At 37.9% G+C, this 17,219-nt stretch overlaps 1 protein-coding gene across 1 annotated transcript; it reads left to right on the top strand.

Moving 5' to 3' along the window:
• The first annotated feature begins 853 nt into the window (after positions 1–853).
• Positions 854–14,091, top strand: LOC104241022 (PHD finger protein EHD3). Its single transcript, XM_070172119.1, has 7 exons — positions 854–968; positions 1,740–1,983; positions 3,171–3,407; positions 3,510–3,821; positions 11,758–11,847; positions 11,947–11,991; positions 12,820–14,091. The coding sequence occupies exons 2-7, from the start codon at positions 1,756–1,758 to the stop codon at positions 13,705–13,707; spliced, it is 1,800 nt and encodes a 599-aa protein (XP_070028220.1). The 5' UTR covers positions 854–968; positions 1,740–1,755; the 3' UTR covers positions 13,708–14,091.
• Positions 14,092–17,219: the final 3,128 nt, after the last annotated feature.

The raw sequence follows: 17,219 nt of genomic DNA, 5'->3' as shown, positions 1-17,219 counted from the left end.
GCACACGCAGAGAAAGGACTTGAACATACAATTATGGATCCTGAACTTACAGTTACAAGTTCAAAAGTTAAGGACACTTGGTCCTGAATGTAGAGTTATAAGTTCAAAAGTTAAGGACACTTGGTCCTGAACTTACAGTTACAAGTTCAAAATTTAAGGACAATAGGTCCTGAAGTCCCGAACTTAGACTAACAAGCTCAAAAGTTAAGGATAATAGGTCCTGAACTTAGGCTAAGAAGCCCCAAAGTTAAGGACAATAAGTCCTGAACTTAGACTAACAAGCTCAAAAGTTAAGGACACTTGGTCCTGAACTTAGACTAACAACCTCAAAAGTTAAGGATAATAAGTCATGAACTTAGACTTATAAGTTCAAAAGTTAAGGACAAGTAGTCCTTAACTTAGAGTTACAAGCACAAAAATTAAGGACATGTGGTCCTGAACTTCGAGTTTCAAGTTCAAAAGTTAAGGACATGTAGTCCTGAAGTCCTGAACTTAGAGTTACAAGTTCAAAAGTTAAAGACACTTGGTCCTGAACTTTTTGAACAGAAGTCTGTTTCCATCCGGACAGATAAAGTTTATTAAAACAGTGGCAAAAGATTAAAGATATTTTAAATAATAGCTTAAAAGTAAATACATGTGTTATTAGTAGCTAACCGTCCACTTTCGCCGCCATGTTCTAGCCCAAATCCACAATATAAGCCGTGACTCGGAGAGAATTCTCTACCGGATACGGACATTAGCCGGTCCGTCCTAAACGCAGACAATAACCGTACCGTCAATTTCTAGTCAACATGTCAAATAAACAAAAAAAGGAAAAAAGCTTCTTTCTAGTTAAACTACGCAAAAAGCGGAAAAAGCCCTCTTAGTTTTCAAAATTTAAAAGAACCCTCCTCTCGGATAAGACACAGCGCTCTCTCTCTCTCTCTCTCCATTTTTTCAGACTCAAAAACCTCTATACATTTACTCAGGTGAAGTTAAAATTTTCACTATTTATGTTTACTACTTTGTTTAATTTCTTTGAATGTATTCTTTATAAGTTAATTAGTTTCTTAAAGTCTTATTTTACTGAAATGTTGCAGTTCTTTAAAGAGTTGTTTGGATTAAGGGGTTTATTTTAGTGTTGGAATTGTGAAATGGTGTTTTTTGTTGCCTGGACAGATAAATTAGGTTGTTTATCTAGTGTGAATATTGGGGTATTTTCTTGTGGAATTTTAGTTTTCTCTTGCTGTAGAGATTTAGGGATTTAGGGTTTTTTCTTGATTTACTGAGGAGGTTGATGAAGTAAAAAGTGTAACCTTCTTTGGACATAGTTGTTACTTTCTCTGCTATTGAGAGTTTCTGTTGATGTTGGGTTTTGCGAATAATTACCTTTTTTTGAGTATTTTGAGTTGTTTAAAGAAAGAGGTTAATTTATTGTCAAAATAGTGAAATGGGTTGTGTTTTGTTGAATTGACAGAAAAATTGGGGGGTTTTTGCAGTGGAAGTTTTGGTTCTTTCTGTTCTAAAGATTTTGGAATTAGGGTTTTGGTTGATTGGTCAAGGAGGCAGAAATGCCTCCTCTTTTGGAGTATTTTGAGTTGTTCAAGTATTTTGAGTTTTTTAAAGAAAGAGAGAAACTTATTCATCATAGTTAAATGAGTCCTGTTTTGTTGATTGACAGAGAAATTATAAATATCTGATGGTGCAAAGTGGGGTTTTTGCAGATGAAATTTAATTCTCTTTGCTGTATTTGGAATTAGGGCCAAGGAGGAAGAAATGGTTGGTGAAGATGTAGGAAATAGTGGTGGTGATAGTGTTGTGCTGGATTTATTGGCTGAAAATGCTCTAACTGTAAGGAAATTGAAGGGCCGCCCATTGAATGTCGAGAATGGTGATATGAACCCTTCAGGGTCATCAGGTGATGTTTGCCGGACTTACAAGAGGCGGAAGCGTACCAAAGTAGTAGAAGAGGGCAAGGTTCCGGCTTGTCATAATACGTACAAGGTCTGTTGATCTTTTACATGAACACTTTAGATGACTTTATATCTTCTATTTGTTACATTTCCTTATGCCACCTTTGAGATTTGTGGACCTCGATGTTTCCTTTTTGAATGCCTCATGTGCGTCTTTTGGTTTGTTTTTCTTCTGATTCTTTAGAGTTTGCTTCCTTCTTGTTTCCAATTTGTCCTTTTGTATCAAACATCACCTTTTCTTCATGCTTTCTACAATTTCGACGCTTAAAGATGTTCTGTATGAATATCATATGATAAAATTTTAGAATGGAGTAGTGTGAGCTACGCTGTCTGTCTAATAGAAATTTGTGTCGAGTGTCGACACAGACTTTATTTGAAAGAAATGTTATATATAGTAGAAAATGCACGCTGATGTGCTAGTTGGGTTAGCAGCGATGTACAAAATGCAATTTCTCTTGGGTAGCTGCAAGAGCTATTAGGTGTCTAGTGCTCCACCCTGGTTTCAAGTGATATGCTCCACCGAAGGATCAACTGCTCAGCATTGTCAAAGGCGAAAAGAATAGAAAAGCCAAGGTCAATTGACGTTTCAAGTGCAAAGCTCAATCAAAGCACTGTATTAGTGTTGAGATGTGAATCAAGAAAAGATGAAAGAATATATGACACAAGAAAAAACACCTATATATACAACTATGATTATATTGATAGAGAAATTAATAAATTGTGATTTAAGTGGATTTATGAAGCAAAAACCATGTTTATCAAGTTGAAGCACCATATCAAAGTTTGGTTCAGATGCAAAGATGCAATTTCAAGTTTTCTTACTCCAAAATTCCGAGTTCCCATTATAAAGTATTCAACTAGTGTTTTTTTTTTGACAATTATCTTTATATGTACTATTTAACCTCTTTCTTTTGAAGAGCTCTCATGAGCTTAGTGAATTATCCTGACTTTTCAAAAAAAGCTATTGGTTTGGTGATTTTTGCTTAGATGGCCTCGGTATTTCGCTGCCTGTACGCCTTGCTTCAAGGCTTACATTGCGCCCTTGCCAACTTTGCAGTTACTCTTAAGTGATGCACTTCCTATTAAGAAATCCAGTCCTTTAAGTACTTGGCGGTGGTTCTCTTCTTGTTTCTTCCTCTTTCTCGTTTTTCTTTTTCCTTTTGCACTATATTTTTCTTGTCCTTTGTTACTACAACTGGTTTGCTTGATCTTATGCAGTCAATGAATGAACCACTAGATACAGCTCTTAACAAAAGTTCCTGCACACAAGATAGTGTAGCTCATTTGAGACCACATGGTCTTCTAAATGATTTCAGTTATCAGCCTGTTAGAAATTGGAAGGGTGCTGTTCTGAAGCAGATGTTTCAATCACTAGAGAGTGATGGTGGTTTAAAAGAGTGTATTCAAGAGGCACTTGCATCACATTCAGAAGCCGGTTGTGCTGTTGAAACTAAGGTATTGCTTTTGCACGTAGCTGGATAACCTAATATGCAATAGTGAATCACTGTTTTCTTCGTTGTTAACTGTTCTTTGATAGCTAGTTGCTTGTGTCTTTAGGAATCTGGAAAGTGTTGTGATTATGGGAGCAGACATTCTCTGCCATCAAATTTTGTATCTCAAAATGGAACAAAGGTCCTGTCTAATGGATCAGTGGATGAGCCAAAAAGATACACAGTGACAGAGCTCTGCCAGCAGATGTTTCTTGATATTGTCAAATCAGAAAAATTTGCTCAATTATGTGATGTGCTTTTTAAAAATTTTGAAGGAATGAAGGTTGACAAATTTTTTGATGTCAGTCATATTCACTCAAGGATGAAAGATGGATCTTATGAGAGCTCATCCCTCCTTTTTCAATCAGATATTCAACAGGTACTACTTTGTATCTTCTATTTGCATTTTGAATTTAGGAAAATAGTCATGCTTGGATTTAGCTAACAATCTAGCAGGAATCTATCAAGTTCCTGAAATATGATTTTCCTTTAATATACTTAATCCATCTTTCATCCTCTCTGCTTAGTTTCTTATTTTCTGCTTCTGATAAGATGAACACAGAACCTGGTCTTAAGCTTTAAGATGCATTTATTCCTTATCTGCTTTAGCTTGTGCATCTGTTGAGTTTTATGAATCTTCATGTTACATTATGAAAAGGAGAGAATTTGTTATGTTTTGACTTCTTGGCATGGTTGTTGGTTGGGTTAGAACACTATTCTCAAGAACCCATATGTCTCAATTCCTAGGTATTCTTAAAGGATTGATATGATCTGTTATTTATTCCATATAATCACGCTGTTATGCATGAACTTTGTGCACATAGGAGACACACTTGATGACCATTTTTTAAAAGCTTAAAATTTGAAATATTTTCAAGTAATTCAACTGACCCCCCCCCCCTCCCAACCACCACACACACACATGCAAGCTATTCAATCAAAATTGTTAGTCCCTGATCGGCTTCTGTTTGTACTGACCTCATGGGGCTACAAGCATTACAAGATTCACGAGACACATGTTAACATTATTCCGCTGGTTATCATGTTTATCGTTACCAGCATAGCCCTCCTTATTGAAATAACAGATGGAAAGTGTGAAAGTAGGGTATTTTCTTTAATGTATGTGTACTAGTGTAATGGCTTATTGCTATTCAAGACTGAGTTTTGGTGAATGGGAACTTTGCCTTTTTATAAAGAAGTTAAACTCGGATCTGATGGGTTCGAGTACCCTGAGGGAGGTGCCAGACCGACTTCTAGTTGTACTGGATCTTATCGTTTTTAGGGTATCTTTATAATACGGAAAAATCTGGGTCTTGGTAGTTTCACCTATCCTTTTTGCTTGAGTACCTTTAGCTCTCTTGTCTTAGTGATTCTTTCTCTTTTCTAGGTTATTTTCCGAGTTATAAAAAGGAAATTTTTTCATTTGCCAATGAATTGGGTGTAGTAGCTCAGCTCCATTTCGTTCCTTCTACAGTTCTTACTTCCTTCAAATTACTTGAAAAGATTGATAAAAGTGAGATTCATTGCATGAAATCCTGTATAGTTCAATATCATTGCAGTGCTGCTTGTACCTGCATTATATTTAGTACGTGAAGATGATAGATTTAGGCCCTAATTCAATGCCAAAAGCTTGTTCATGGCTTGAGAATTGTCCAAGACAATATAGGAGACATCTCAACCAACATGGGACACTTAACACCGTCTCCCCTCACCCACCCCACCTGCACGACCAGGAGTGGTCATTTTGGAAGCATGGACAACATAACATAGTTGCCCAACATTGGGTAAACCAAGAAAATGAAACTTGCGCCGAAGCCAACTGCAAAAGGAAATAATAAGCAAATGTTGAAGTTAATCAAGAATCATTTTACAACACTTCATTCATGAAGGGACTGTCTTACGTGTACTAGTTACTTGTTCACCCGTAATAGTTTTAACTCCCTGCTTTTGACTAATGCTTCTTAGTCAGTGTACAATATTATCATTTCAACTACACCATGAGCGCCACAACCAGATTTAAGACAATTATACGAACCACAATCCTATCTTGGATTCTTTGTACAGTTTATCTTTATACCAGAACTGTAGTTATATCACAAAGCCTAGACAGTTTTATAGGCTTTGCTCTGCCATTGTGATAGTTGTCAGACTCTGGGATTTGGGGTTATGTCTAATTAAATTTTATTGCACTTCTGTATTGGTTAATCTTTTAGAGGATAGTATATTATTTAATACCTTAGGGTCGGCTTTTTGTTGTGGAGATACCCGATCCTGCAGAAGTTCTACTCGAAGTTTACCTGTAGGAACCTTCTAATTCAGCCATATGATGAAGTACTGTCTAAATATGATGCTTTTGTAATAGATACCTTCAGCAAATCAGCCCACATAAAATCACATTCGACGGTTTGTGAATTTCTTAGTTGGTGAAGATATGTCACTGTTGGAATGCGGAATGCCCTTGCTAAAATTAGATTATTTGATTCATAGTTTGTATTGTTGGATCAGTAGCTTTATCTTGGAGCTGTGATATTTGGTCAGGGTAATTCATAGTCAATCTTGTTTTAATGATGTATTTGCACTGATATTTTGGTAGCTCTGCAATCTTGTTAGTAAGAATATACTGCTTTTGATACACAGGTACTAAAACTATATTAGTGAATCCATGATTTGTGTTGGCATTTCAGTACTGATATATTTGTGGGTATGTGATACTCTTAGTTGGCAGGACTAATCCTTTGTGGATATACCATGCTAATTTCATAAATCAGTTTCGATATAATGTTGATGATATTGGGTGCTATAGCAAATTCTTGGTTGGTGATGATAAAATTGATTAGTAATTAATTGAGCCAACATCAACAATGATTATGTTGGGAGCTGTGGCAGATTCTTTGGAAAAGAGGGCATGTCACCATGGATGCACCCGTGGCAGAACTTGTATGATGACTTGATAGTTTCTGATGGATATGATTTATCTGTACTGATATAACTTGATCTGTTACATTTGTAAGTCTTACAAATTTGGTAAGGCACTGCGAAACAGCTAAAGGTTTTTTTTGCTACTTTTTTTATTTTAAAGTTCAACAGTTAATATTGTTGCGGAAGCCAAATGTATATAGTGTGAATAAGTCACAACTACTATACCAAAAATTATGACAGCCACCAAATAATAAATAAGACAATAAAGCAACAATAAAGGGAACACCAGAATTTACGAGGTTCGGCTAATTTTGCCTACTCCTCGGACACAACCAATATTTTATTTCACTCCAAAAATACAAGTGAAATAATACTAAAGAGAGAAGATACAAATGCCTTAAACAGATGAGAAGGCAAATGAGAGGTGTGTTTCAATCCTAAACATTAGGCCTTCTTTTATAGGGGAAAAATCCCCCCCAAACTCAAGAGCCCACCGATGTGGGACAAAATTTTGCCAAATTCAACAAATCTCCACCTTGGCAAAATTCCACATCTTCAATTTTCTCTCAATAACAAATTTTGATTGTGTCTTCATCTTCAATCTTCAGTTTTCAACAATGTTGATCAAATCCAAACAATGTTGAAACTTGACCGCAGTCACCACCTTTGTCAGCATATCAGCAGGATTCTCCGTAGTATGAATTTTCTTCACCGTGACTCCACCTTCTTCTATGATTTCTCGTACGAAATGATACCGAACATCAATGTGCTTCGTCCTTGCATGATAAACTTGGTTCTTCGCTAATTGAATAGCACTTTGACTATCACAAAAAATTGTGATACCTTTTTGTTCAACACCAAGCTCCTTTAGCAATCCTTGAAGCCAAATTGCCTCCTTCACAGCCTCTGTAATAGCCATGTACTCTGCCTCTGTTGTAGACAAAGCAACTGTTGACTGCAAAGTAGACTTCCAACTAACTGGTGCCTTTGCAAAAGTAAACACATAACCAGTAGTTGATCTTCGTTTGTCCAGATCACCCGCAAAATCTGAGTCACAATATCCAACTACAGACTGATTGTCTTCCTGCTCAAAAACTAACCCGACATCTACAGTATTATGAATATACCGTAGAATCCACTTCACAGCTTGCCAATGCTCCTTCCCTGGATTGTGCATATATCTGCTAATAACTCCAACAGCTTGTGAAATGTCAGGCCTTGTGCAAACCATTGCATACATCAAGCTACCAACAACATTTGCGTATGGTACCTTTGACATATACTCTCGTTCAGCTTCATCCATTGGCGACATAGTAGTACTTAGCTTAAAATGGGAAGCAAGTGGAGTACTAACTGGCTTAGTCTTGTCATCTATGCCAAAACGTTGAAGTACTCTCTTCAAATATTCCTTTTGAGATAAACAGAGTTTCTTTGAACGTCTATCTCTAATTATCTCCATGCCAAGAATTTTCTTTGCCTCGCCCAGATCCTTCATCTCAAACTCCTTCTTCAGTTGATTCTTCAACTTATCAATTTCTTCTGAATTCTTGGAAGCTATCAACATATCATCAACATATAGGAGAAGATATATAAAGGAACCATCTTTAAGCCTGCGCAAATACACACAATGATCGTATTTGCTTCTCTTGTACCCTTGCTGCAACATAAACTTGTCAAATCGTTTGTACCATTGTCTAGAAGATTGTTTCAAACCGTACAACGATTTTTCAAGTTTGCACACCATATTTTCTTTTCCAGCAACTTTGATTTCCTCCTCCAAGTTTCCATGTAAAAACGCAGTTTTTACATCCATCTGAACTAGTTCCAAATCCAATTGTGCTACCAAAGCCAACATAATTCTAATGGAGGAATGTTTTACAACTGGAGAAAACACTTCATTGTAATCAATTCCCTCCTTTTGAGCATATCCTTTGGCCACCAATCTTGCTTTGTAGCGAACATCTACTTGGTTAGGAAATCCTTCCTTCTTTGCAAATACCCATTTGCACCCAATTGCTTTCTTTCCCTTCGGGAGATTGGCCAATCTCCATGTATGATTCTGATGAAGGGACTGTATTTCATCATTCATGGCAATCCTCCACTTATCTTCTTCTGAACTTTGGACAACGTCTTTATAAGTGGTAGGAACATCATCAGCTACAATTGAGGTTGCACAAGCAACCGTCTCTATGAGACGAACATGTTTCGTTATTGTTCTTTTTGGCCTGCTGGTTGCTATTGATTCAAGTTGTTGTTGAGGTTCCTGAGTTGGAATCTCCTCTACTGGCTCTTCTTCCAGAGGGTAATCTTCATTTGTTTCCTCCTCTGCTTCTTGTGTAGGAAAAATAAATTTTCCCTCAAACTCCACCTGCTTAGAAGCACCTTTATTTTGTTTGGTGTCTTCTGTTACCTTATTTACCATAGCAGATTCATCAAAGGTAACATCCCTGCTGAATATTACTTTCTTTGTCATAGGACACCATAAGCGATATCCTTTGACTCCAGAAGTAATTCCCATAAAAATAGCCTTCTTTGCCCTTGGATCCAATTTTGACTCCGTCACATGATAATATGCAGTTGAGCCAAACACGTGCAAAGAGTTATAATCTAAAGCAGGCTTTCCATACCATTTTTCAAATGGTGTCTTGCCATCAATAGCAGCAGATGGTAAGCGATTAATGAGGTGGCATGCATATGTAACTGCCTCAGCCCAAAATTCTTTGCCCAAGCCAGCATTGGACAACATACACCGTACCTTCTCCAGCAAGGTCCGGTTCATACGTTCAGCCACTCCATTCTGTTGTGGTGTATGTCTGACAGTTAAGTGTCGGACGATGCCATCATTTTGACAGACCTTATTGAAATGATCATTTTTGTATTCACCTCCATTGTCTGTGCGAATACACTTGATCCTCTTGCCTGTTTGATTCTCCACCATCGTCTTCCATTTGAGAAAAATTCCCAGCACTTCATCTTTGTTTTTCATTGTATACACCCACACTCTTCGAGAAAAATCATCAACAAAGGTTACAAAATAGTGCTTCCCACCCAATGAAGGTGTTTTGGAAGGACCCCAAACATCAGAGTGTACATAATCCAAAATGCCTTTAGTATTATGGATCGCTGTACCAAATTTAACCCTTGTCTGTTTCCCTTTAACACAATGCTCACAAAACTCCAAGTTGCAAGCCTTGACTCCTTTTAACAATCCTTGATCTGATAGAGTTTTCAAGGATTTTCCTCCAGCATGTCCCAAGCGCATGTGCCATAGCTTGGTTGCTTCTGCCTCTTTGTCGTCACTGGATGTCACTGTCGCTGTCCCAATAACTGTACTGCCACGATAGCGGTACATATTATTATTCTTCCGATTAGCCTTCATTACCACTAGTGCACCGGAGCATACTCTCATCACTCCATTTTCTGCAATGATTTTGAACCCTTTTGATTCCAGGGCTCCCACAGAGATGAGATTCTTCTTCAAATCCGGTACATATCGAACATCTGTTAATGTTCTGATCATTCCATCATGGTTCCTTAATCGTATTGAACCAATGCCATATGAGGTAAGAGGGCTGTTATCCGCTGTGTGGACGACTCCATATTCTCCTTCTTGAAATTCCACGAACCAGTCCCTATTGGGACACATATGATAGCTACAAGCCGAGTCCATCAACCATATGTCTGATGATGTTGATGACTCTGTTGTAACTAATGAGAAGTCTGAATCATCACAATCAGCTACATTTGAATCCATAATGGCCTTTCCATTGTTATGTTTGGCCTTATTCTTCAACTTCGGACAGTCTTTCTTCCAGTGCCCTTTTTCTCGACAAAAGGCACATTCATCTTTGCTGGGTCTGGATCTTGACTTGGATCTTCCCTTCTTTGTCCTCGTTTGACTTTGAGGACGACCCCTCACAAATAGTGCTTCTCCTTCTCCGCCCTTCTGTTTTTCTCGCTTTCTTTGTTCATAGCTGTACAAAGCCGAACAAACTTCTCTGAGAGAAACTTCGTCATTTCCATGGAGTAGAGTAGTTTCAAGGTGCTCGTACTCATCAGGAAGTGACGCCAACAACATTAAGGCCAAGTCACCATCATCATAAGTTGTATCCATATTTTGCAAATCTGTGACCAACTTATTGAAACTGGTGATATGTTCATTCATCGTGGTACCAGGAACATAGGTGAAGTGAAACAGTCTCTTCTTCATGTACAATTTATTTTGACTGTTTTTCTTCAAAAATTTATCCTCCAGTGCTTTCCATAATTTACTTGCAGAAGTTTCCTTTGTGTATGGATATTTCTGCTCTCTAGCAAGGTAGGATCGAATGGTACCGCAAGCAACACGGTTGAGAATCTTCCAATCTTCTTCTCCAATAACATCTGGTTTCTTTTCTTCAATGGCCAGATCTAGCCCTTGTTGAAAAAGGACATCTAGAACCTCGCCTTGCCACATCCCAAAATGTCCGAACCCGTAAAAAATTTCTACCGCAAATTTCGCATTTGACACAATTCTTGTCATAAGCGAAGATGCCAATGATGACGTATTGTTGACACTTGATGTAGATTCTTCTTGTTTATTGTCTCCCATATTTGACACAAATATTATTTAATAGCTGACGACACAAATCAAGATTATTTCCTTTCTGATGTAGAAGATCAGACTAAGCTGCAACCACAGAGCATACTCAGACAGAACCTTGACTCAGTTACCAAGATAAATCTTTTCTGATGTGGAAGATCAGACTATGCTGCAACCACAGAGCATACTTAGACAGTACCTTGGCTCTGATACCAATTGTTGCGGAAGCCAAATGTATATAGTGTGAATAAGTCACAACTACTATACCAAAAATTATGACAACCACCAAATAATAAATAAGACAATAAAGCAACAATAAAGGGAACACCAGAATTTACGAGGTTCGGCTAATTTTGCCTACTCCTCGGACACAACCAATATTTTATTTCACTCCAAAAATACAAGTGAAATAATACTAAAGAGAGAAGATACAAATGCCTTAAACAGATGAGAAGGTAAATGAGAGGTGTATTTAAATCCTAAACATTAGGCCTTCTTTTATAGGGGGGAAATCCCCCCAAAACTCAAGAGCCCACCGATGTGGGACAAAATTTTGCCAAATTCAACAAATATATGGTCCTACAAGAGTGTGGTTCTGCCTTTCATCTGGGCCCGCAAATTGATGATGAAGCATTTCTTAATAGTTGATGATACTTCTGAAAATATTGTCTGATCACTGGTCAATAATGTAATTAGGCAATGGATGGTTTGGACGACTAATGTGGGACTTGAATTTGCATGGATTGTCCTTTTTTATGTGCCGGAGATAGTCATCCCTTCTAATTCGTGTATCTTTATCCTGAATTATTTGCAGATGTGGACAAAGCTTCATGAAGTTGGCAGTGAAATGATTTCTCTTTCAAGGAGCCTTTCAGACATATCAAGGGCTTCTTTCCAAGCTCAGGTATATGATTTCTTGCTAACTCTTGGTTCATTGAGTTGCTTCTTTCTTTTGCATACACTGCTGGTAAAACTGACTGATTTTGACCTCTTACCTCTTTAGGTGAGCTGTTCAATGCGTGGAATTACTGAGGATGGAAAAGATGAGGCAAGTCTTCTTTACTGTCATGCTTTAGTGTTTCTGTTTTTAGTGGTAGATTATTCTGTGAGGTCATTTTGGTTGCTCTTCAGTCAGCTGCTTGGAGGAGAAACTGCATTTGAAAACTGTACCTGAAAATTTCTAATTCCTTATTGTTCTGTTAGCGTAAAATTTCTCACTCAATGTAATACCTCCCAATTTCGGAAATTTGGTGGCACATACCTGCCAGCCACCAAGTACTTGCAGTTATTCCAGATTTCTTGGGGAACCACTCAGGCAAACAATGTTACGAAGCTCCTAAAAGTGGTGTTGCAAGCCCTTTGTGGGGAGATATAGGTACCGACCAAATATAATGCTCACCGAACCCGATGGTGTGGTCTTGTAGTCAAAATGAACTGGGTGCATGCCTTGGAGACCAGGGTTCAAATCCCAGCAATGACAAAAAAACACTCGGTGATTCATTGCCATGTGTCTAAGCCTTGGTGCTGAGTTGCTTGGTACTTATGTTGGTGGGAGATAGTAGATAGTGGCGGAATAGTCGAGTTATGCATAAGCTGGTCTGGGCACCACCATTGTTAAAATTAAAAAGCTCATATATACTTATTTTGCTTTTCTTTTCAGTCCTTTGAGGTTCACATCCTTGGAATTATTCACTTAGTTTAAATATGAAATTATAATTAAAAATTCTTGCTTTTGTCAAGACTCAGTGCTGCAATTTTGATATAAATTGACTGACGAAAAATCACCAAAATTCCAAGGCATTGAAACTGATTTATATGTTTTAAAGTATTATAAACTTCAGGTTAGTATATTTTCTTTTCTTTTTGATGTTGACAGTTGGTTGCTAAAATGGAGCAAGCAGAGATCTCTGGTGTAAATAAAAGGTGTGCTTGCCAATGTTGTGGGGAGAAGGCGGATGGTAGAGATAGTTTAGCTTGTGATTCATGTGAGGAGATTTACCACGTCTGCTGTGTTGAGCCTACTGTGAAAGAAATTCCACTAAAAAGTTGGTACTGTGCCAAATGTACTGCAAAGGGAATTGAATCACCGCATGACAACTGTGTCGTATGCGAAAGACTCAGCGCCTCTAGATCAGTGATAATTGAAGATGGGGTTGAAGAATCTACAACTGAAGACATGCTTCTGGAATTGGAGGAGAGCTTAAATGGTTTAGTGGATGATGAACTTAAACTATGTAAAGGAGTTGAGGATCTGCCCTGTTGCAACATATGTAGAACTGAGGTGGGAAGTAATGGAAACTATAAAATATGTGGCCATTCCTTCTGCCCTCACAAATTTTACCATGAGAGGTGCTTGACTAAAAAGCAGTTGGATACTTATGGCTCCTGCTGGTACTGTCCGTCGTGTCTGTGTAGAGCTTGCCTTAAAGACTGTGATGATGACAAAATTGTACTTTGTGACGGCTGTGATCATGCTTATCATATTTTCTGCATGCAGCCACCACGCACTTCAATTCCTAGAGGGAAATGGTTTTGCAGAAAATGTGACATGCAGATACAGCGTATACGCAAAGCAAAAAGGACATATGAGACTAGGCAAAATGAATTGAAAAAGAGAACTGAACAATGTGGAAGATTAGGTGTACCAAAAGATAAGGATGAGGAAGCTTTAAACAAATCTGGTGGTGTGGAAATGCTTCTAAATGCTGCCAAAACTCTCAACTACCAGGAGGATTTAGCTGCTTTTGGATCGAAGGACCAATAGAACTTAGATTATGCATGAGTTACGGTAGCTCTGTAGACGACGGATGTTGTTCCAGAGTAGTTGTCAGTGGTACATGACCTGGTTGCTGGATCTTTGTGGCCTGTAACAATGACACAAGTCTTGAACTGACTCTCAGATTTTGGTAGCATAGAATTTTGTCTAACTGATAGTCCTAACAGAACAGCCATGCCTGAAATGTTTCAGATTGTATTTTTGGTACATATTCTTTCTGGGATAATCAGCAACTGATGTTCCATGTGTTGTAAAATGAGAGGAGCATAAGGATTAGCCTGTTTTCCGAATATCAAAGTGAAGTAATCTGTCGTGATCTGTTGTATAAGCCATTGCTGCATTGACTGTATCAAGTTAAATTTCTTAGCATTAGCTTGGTTTTTTCTATATTAAGTAAAAGTGCGGATATATCAGCCTTTTTATGTTGGTGCTTCACTGATCTTCATGTCACAAGGTGTTAAAATTGGTAGGGTAGTTCTTCATTTGAAGCCTTTTGTAAAAATGCACGTTACACTTGATTTTTCAACTCCAAAGTAAAGCAAAAAAGAACAAAGATACAGTTGGTTATCAAAAAAGAAGCAAACTCCTTCAGTGGCAAGGAACTTTGAAATGCTATTGTAAACGTAATAATGTCAGTCGTTTGATTTACTCAACAGAAAGTATTGATTTACTAATCTGAATTCTCTTACTAAAAACAGAACCATGAAGTAACTCTAGATTAGAGGTCAAAAGACTACATAGTAACTCTACATCAGTATTATGGGCAGACATTTCACTGTGGGGCATCAAGTTTTATCTTTGTAAACAACCTTCTGACTTCTCTCCTTGCTGACAAGCACACATATAGACAACTCTTTCTGTTGCTGTACCAGTATTTTAAGCAACAATAACTTGAAGTCAGATGTGGGGGTCAAGTGCCCATCATTATGGAGGCAGTACATATTCCCTAGCCTCCAGTGTTTTACCTCTACTTTTTCAAACCTTCAACCGCTCTCAGATTTGTCTACTACAGCAAAACGGTTTTGGTTCATGCTCAAACCTGATGTCTGTAACTGTTTTCTCCTCTGAATATGATGCAAGGCCGCTTGTCGGTCAGTACGCACCTCAGCAGAATCCGGCTGCAAAACAAGTCTGATTCACTTAGGTGCATAAATTAGTAGACTTACCACGTGAACATCAAATACAGAGGCAGTGACATGCTTAGCACAATATTTCAATGAACATTTCAGAACTAGGATCTGACATTAGTTAGCATGATAAATAGAGTTTGGCACTTGCTAAAATCTCAGAAGACAGTTGTTCTCCAGATACAAAAGAAATGTTGACATTGGGGTATTGCATATAAAGCAGAAAATATGCATTTATTCATGAAGCCTCAAAGAAACATCTCCAGTGAAAAAGGATCCCTAGAGGCAGCAGGCATGAGCGTTAGAAATAGATCTAAGCTATACCTTGATGGCTAGTGCTCTGTCTAAGCTTTCGATAGCACTGTCAGGCTCGCCATAATTCAGCTGTGCTCTACCAAGGGTGATCCACGCCTGCAACAAACAGAGGAACTAGTAATAAGAACTAGAATAAAAGGCAATGTCCATTCTACAGATAGTTGAACTTGACTGTTTCCTAAGAATCAGAATGCTGTTAATCGCTTTTCAGTCAAAGCTTCTTATACCAAAAGCTGTAAATAGTTTGGATGTAAGAAATGTAAGAGAAAAGGAGCCTGTGACTTTCACTTGGTCATGCCATATAGCTCTAAGCTTAATTATGCATGCAAGTAAGACCAGGAAACTCAGAAGTGCAAAGCTGCTTCGACATGCATGAGGTAGCTTGTCAAATTACCAAGAGAAGACAAAGAAGCATCACATTCTCTTGGTCTAGGGGACAGATGCAGGAAGAGGTATAACAGACGAGGAAGTAACGTGCATGTCGGGTGAATAACTAAAGCAGAAAGTCAGGGGACATTTGTATATCAAAACTAGCACATGACGCTCATAGCTAGTTAAAATTTGCAAATTATTCTTAAAAGTATTGAAACTGAACAGAGCACAGATAAAAATCAGTGTTCCATTTTTCTTAAGGATCATATGATATAGGCAAAGGTGGTGTGGGTTCCAATTACTATAGTGCATTGTGAGTTGATTTTGCATCCCTAAAGCAGGTATATTTGCAAAAGGTGAAGCAATAGCAGAAAACGAATGACAACAATTTCACACACCTCAGCCCAGCTTGGTTCCAACTCAGTTGCACCTGCTCAAAAAGGAAGCAAGTTATACATGTGTCATGAGATTATATCATCAAAAGTTATTTTATTTTATATGCAAATGCAGATCACTGACTTAAAGGACATTAGTCACAATCCAAGTAGGCTAGAAACCCAACTTCGAATATCGCTATGCCAGATATAGATTTACAACGGGAAAGATGTGGAAAAGAAAATTAGCCCGTGCTAATGAAAAGGATAAAAGAAGATGGACTTAAACGTAATCTAGGTTCCCATTGGCTGGTATCAAGATCAGATTTCAAACAATATATTTGTGTGATTTACCCATAACTTTAAAGATGGGTCAAAAAGTTGGCATTAAGGAACTTCAGAGCCTAAAAGTAGGTCCAGTAACCTTTCATGAGATATAACATTGAAATTAATCCGTTAAAATTTAAAAGAATGTCCATAAATTGGCATTATCTCACTCAGAATAACTTGCTCAGAAAACAAGGAGAATCCATTTGAGAATAATGTAAGAAGTTTCAAAACATACGAGTAGCAGCTTTTAGTGCATTCCATGTTTCTCCGAGTTCAAGCAAAATTTGAGCCTTCTGTTCATGCAGAATTGCACGATCTGGCATCAAAAGTATAGCAGCTTCCCACTTCCCAAGTGCTTCACGATATTTCCCATCCTTAAAAAAATTACAATAATAATAAGAATTAAAAGTCTTAACCCTAGTTGAGGGATCATGCTGCCGGAAATGATATCAGCAATTAATGAAGTGTTGGAAAACACTTATTCAGTGCAGAGGCTATTTTTACAACTTACTTTCAACTTTAGGGCCACCATGCAATAAACTTGGAATTGCGTTTAGCCTCAGCTATAAGTGTTAATGCATAATGTACACAGTACAACCTCACCTCCACACAAGAATCTGTAAGAACTGCTTTCTGCAGTGGATTTTCCACTGTACTTAGACTTGCCTTTAAGTGCTAATGCAAAATATAGTACAAATCCAGGTCACTTCATACTCAACTTACCACTGCTAGTTTCAAGACTCAACTCTTCACTTCAATTCACCTTCTTACAGTAAGCTTACTGTCGTGCTGAAGCTCACTTTTAAGTGGCGCAATATAACAATTCTGCAAATAACCTTGTTTTTCACATGGCAAGACAGTTATTACTACAACAACAAACCCAGTATAAGGGGTCTGGGGAGGGTAGTGTGTATGTTTGACCTCCAACTCACAACTTCAAACTTAACGTTATACTTGATGCAATGACCTTCTAAGTGTTTTT

This window comes from Nicotiana sylvestris, chromosome 4 (genome assembly GCF_000393655.2).
Source record: "Nicotiana sylvestris chromosome 4, ASM39365v2, whole genome shotgun sequence".
NCBI classification, from domain to species: domain Eukaryota; kingdom Viridiplantae; phylum Streptophyta; class Magnoliopsida; order Solanales; family Solanaceae; genus Nicotiana; species Nicotiana sylvestris.
Note: the sequence above shows the minus strand (reverse complement) of the source record. Positions and strands in the feature narration are given on the sequence as shown.

Coding starts and splice junctions, on each gene's coding strand:
- LOC104241022 (XM_070172119.1), top strand. CDS start 1,756: ATGGTTGGTGAAGATGTAGGAAATAGTGGTGGTGATAGTGTTGTGCTG. Junction 3,408..3,509: donor GTTGTGCTGTTGAAACTAAG/GTATTGCTTTTG, acceptor TTGTGTCTTTAG/GAATCTGGAAAGTGTTGTGA. Junction 11,992..12,819: donor CTGAGGATGGAAAAGATGAG/GCAAGTCTTCTT, acceptor TGATGTTGACAG/TTGGTTGCTAAAATGGAGCA.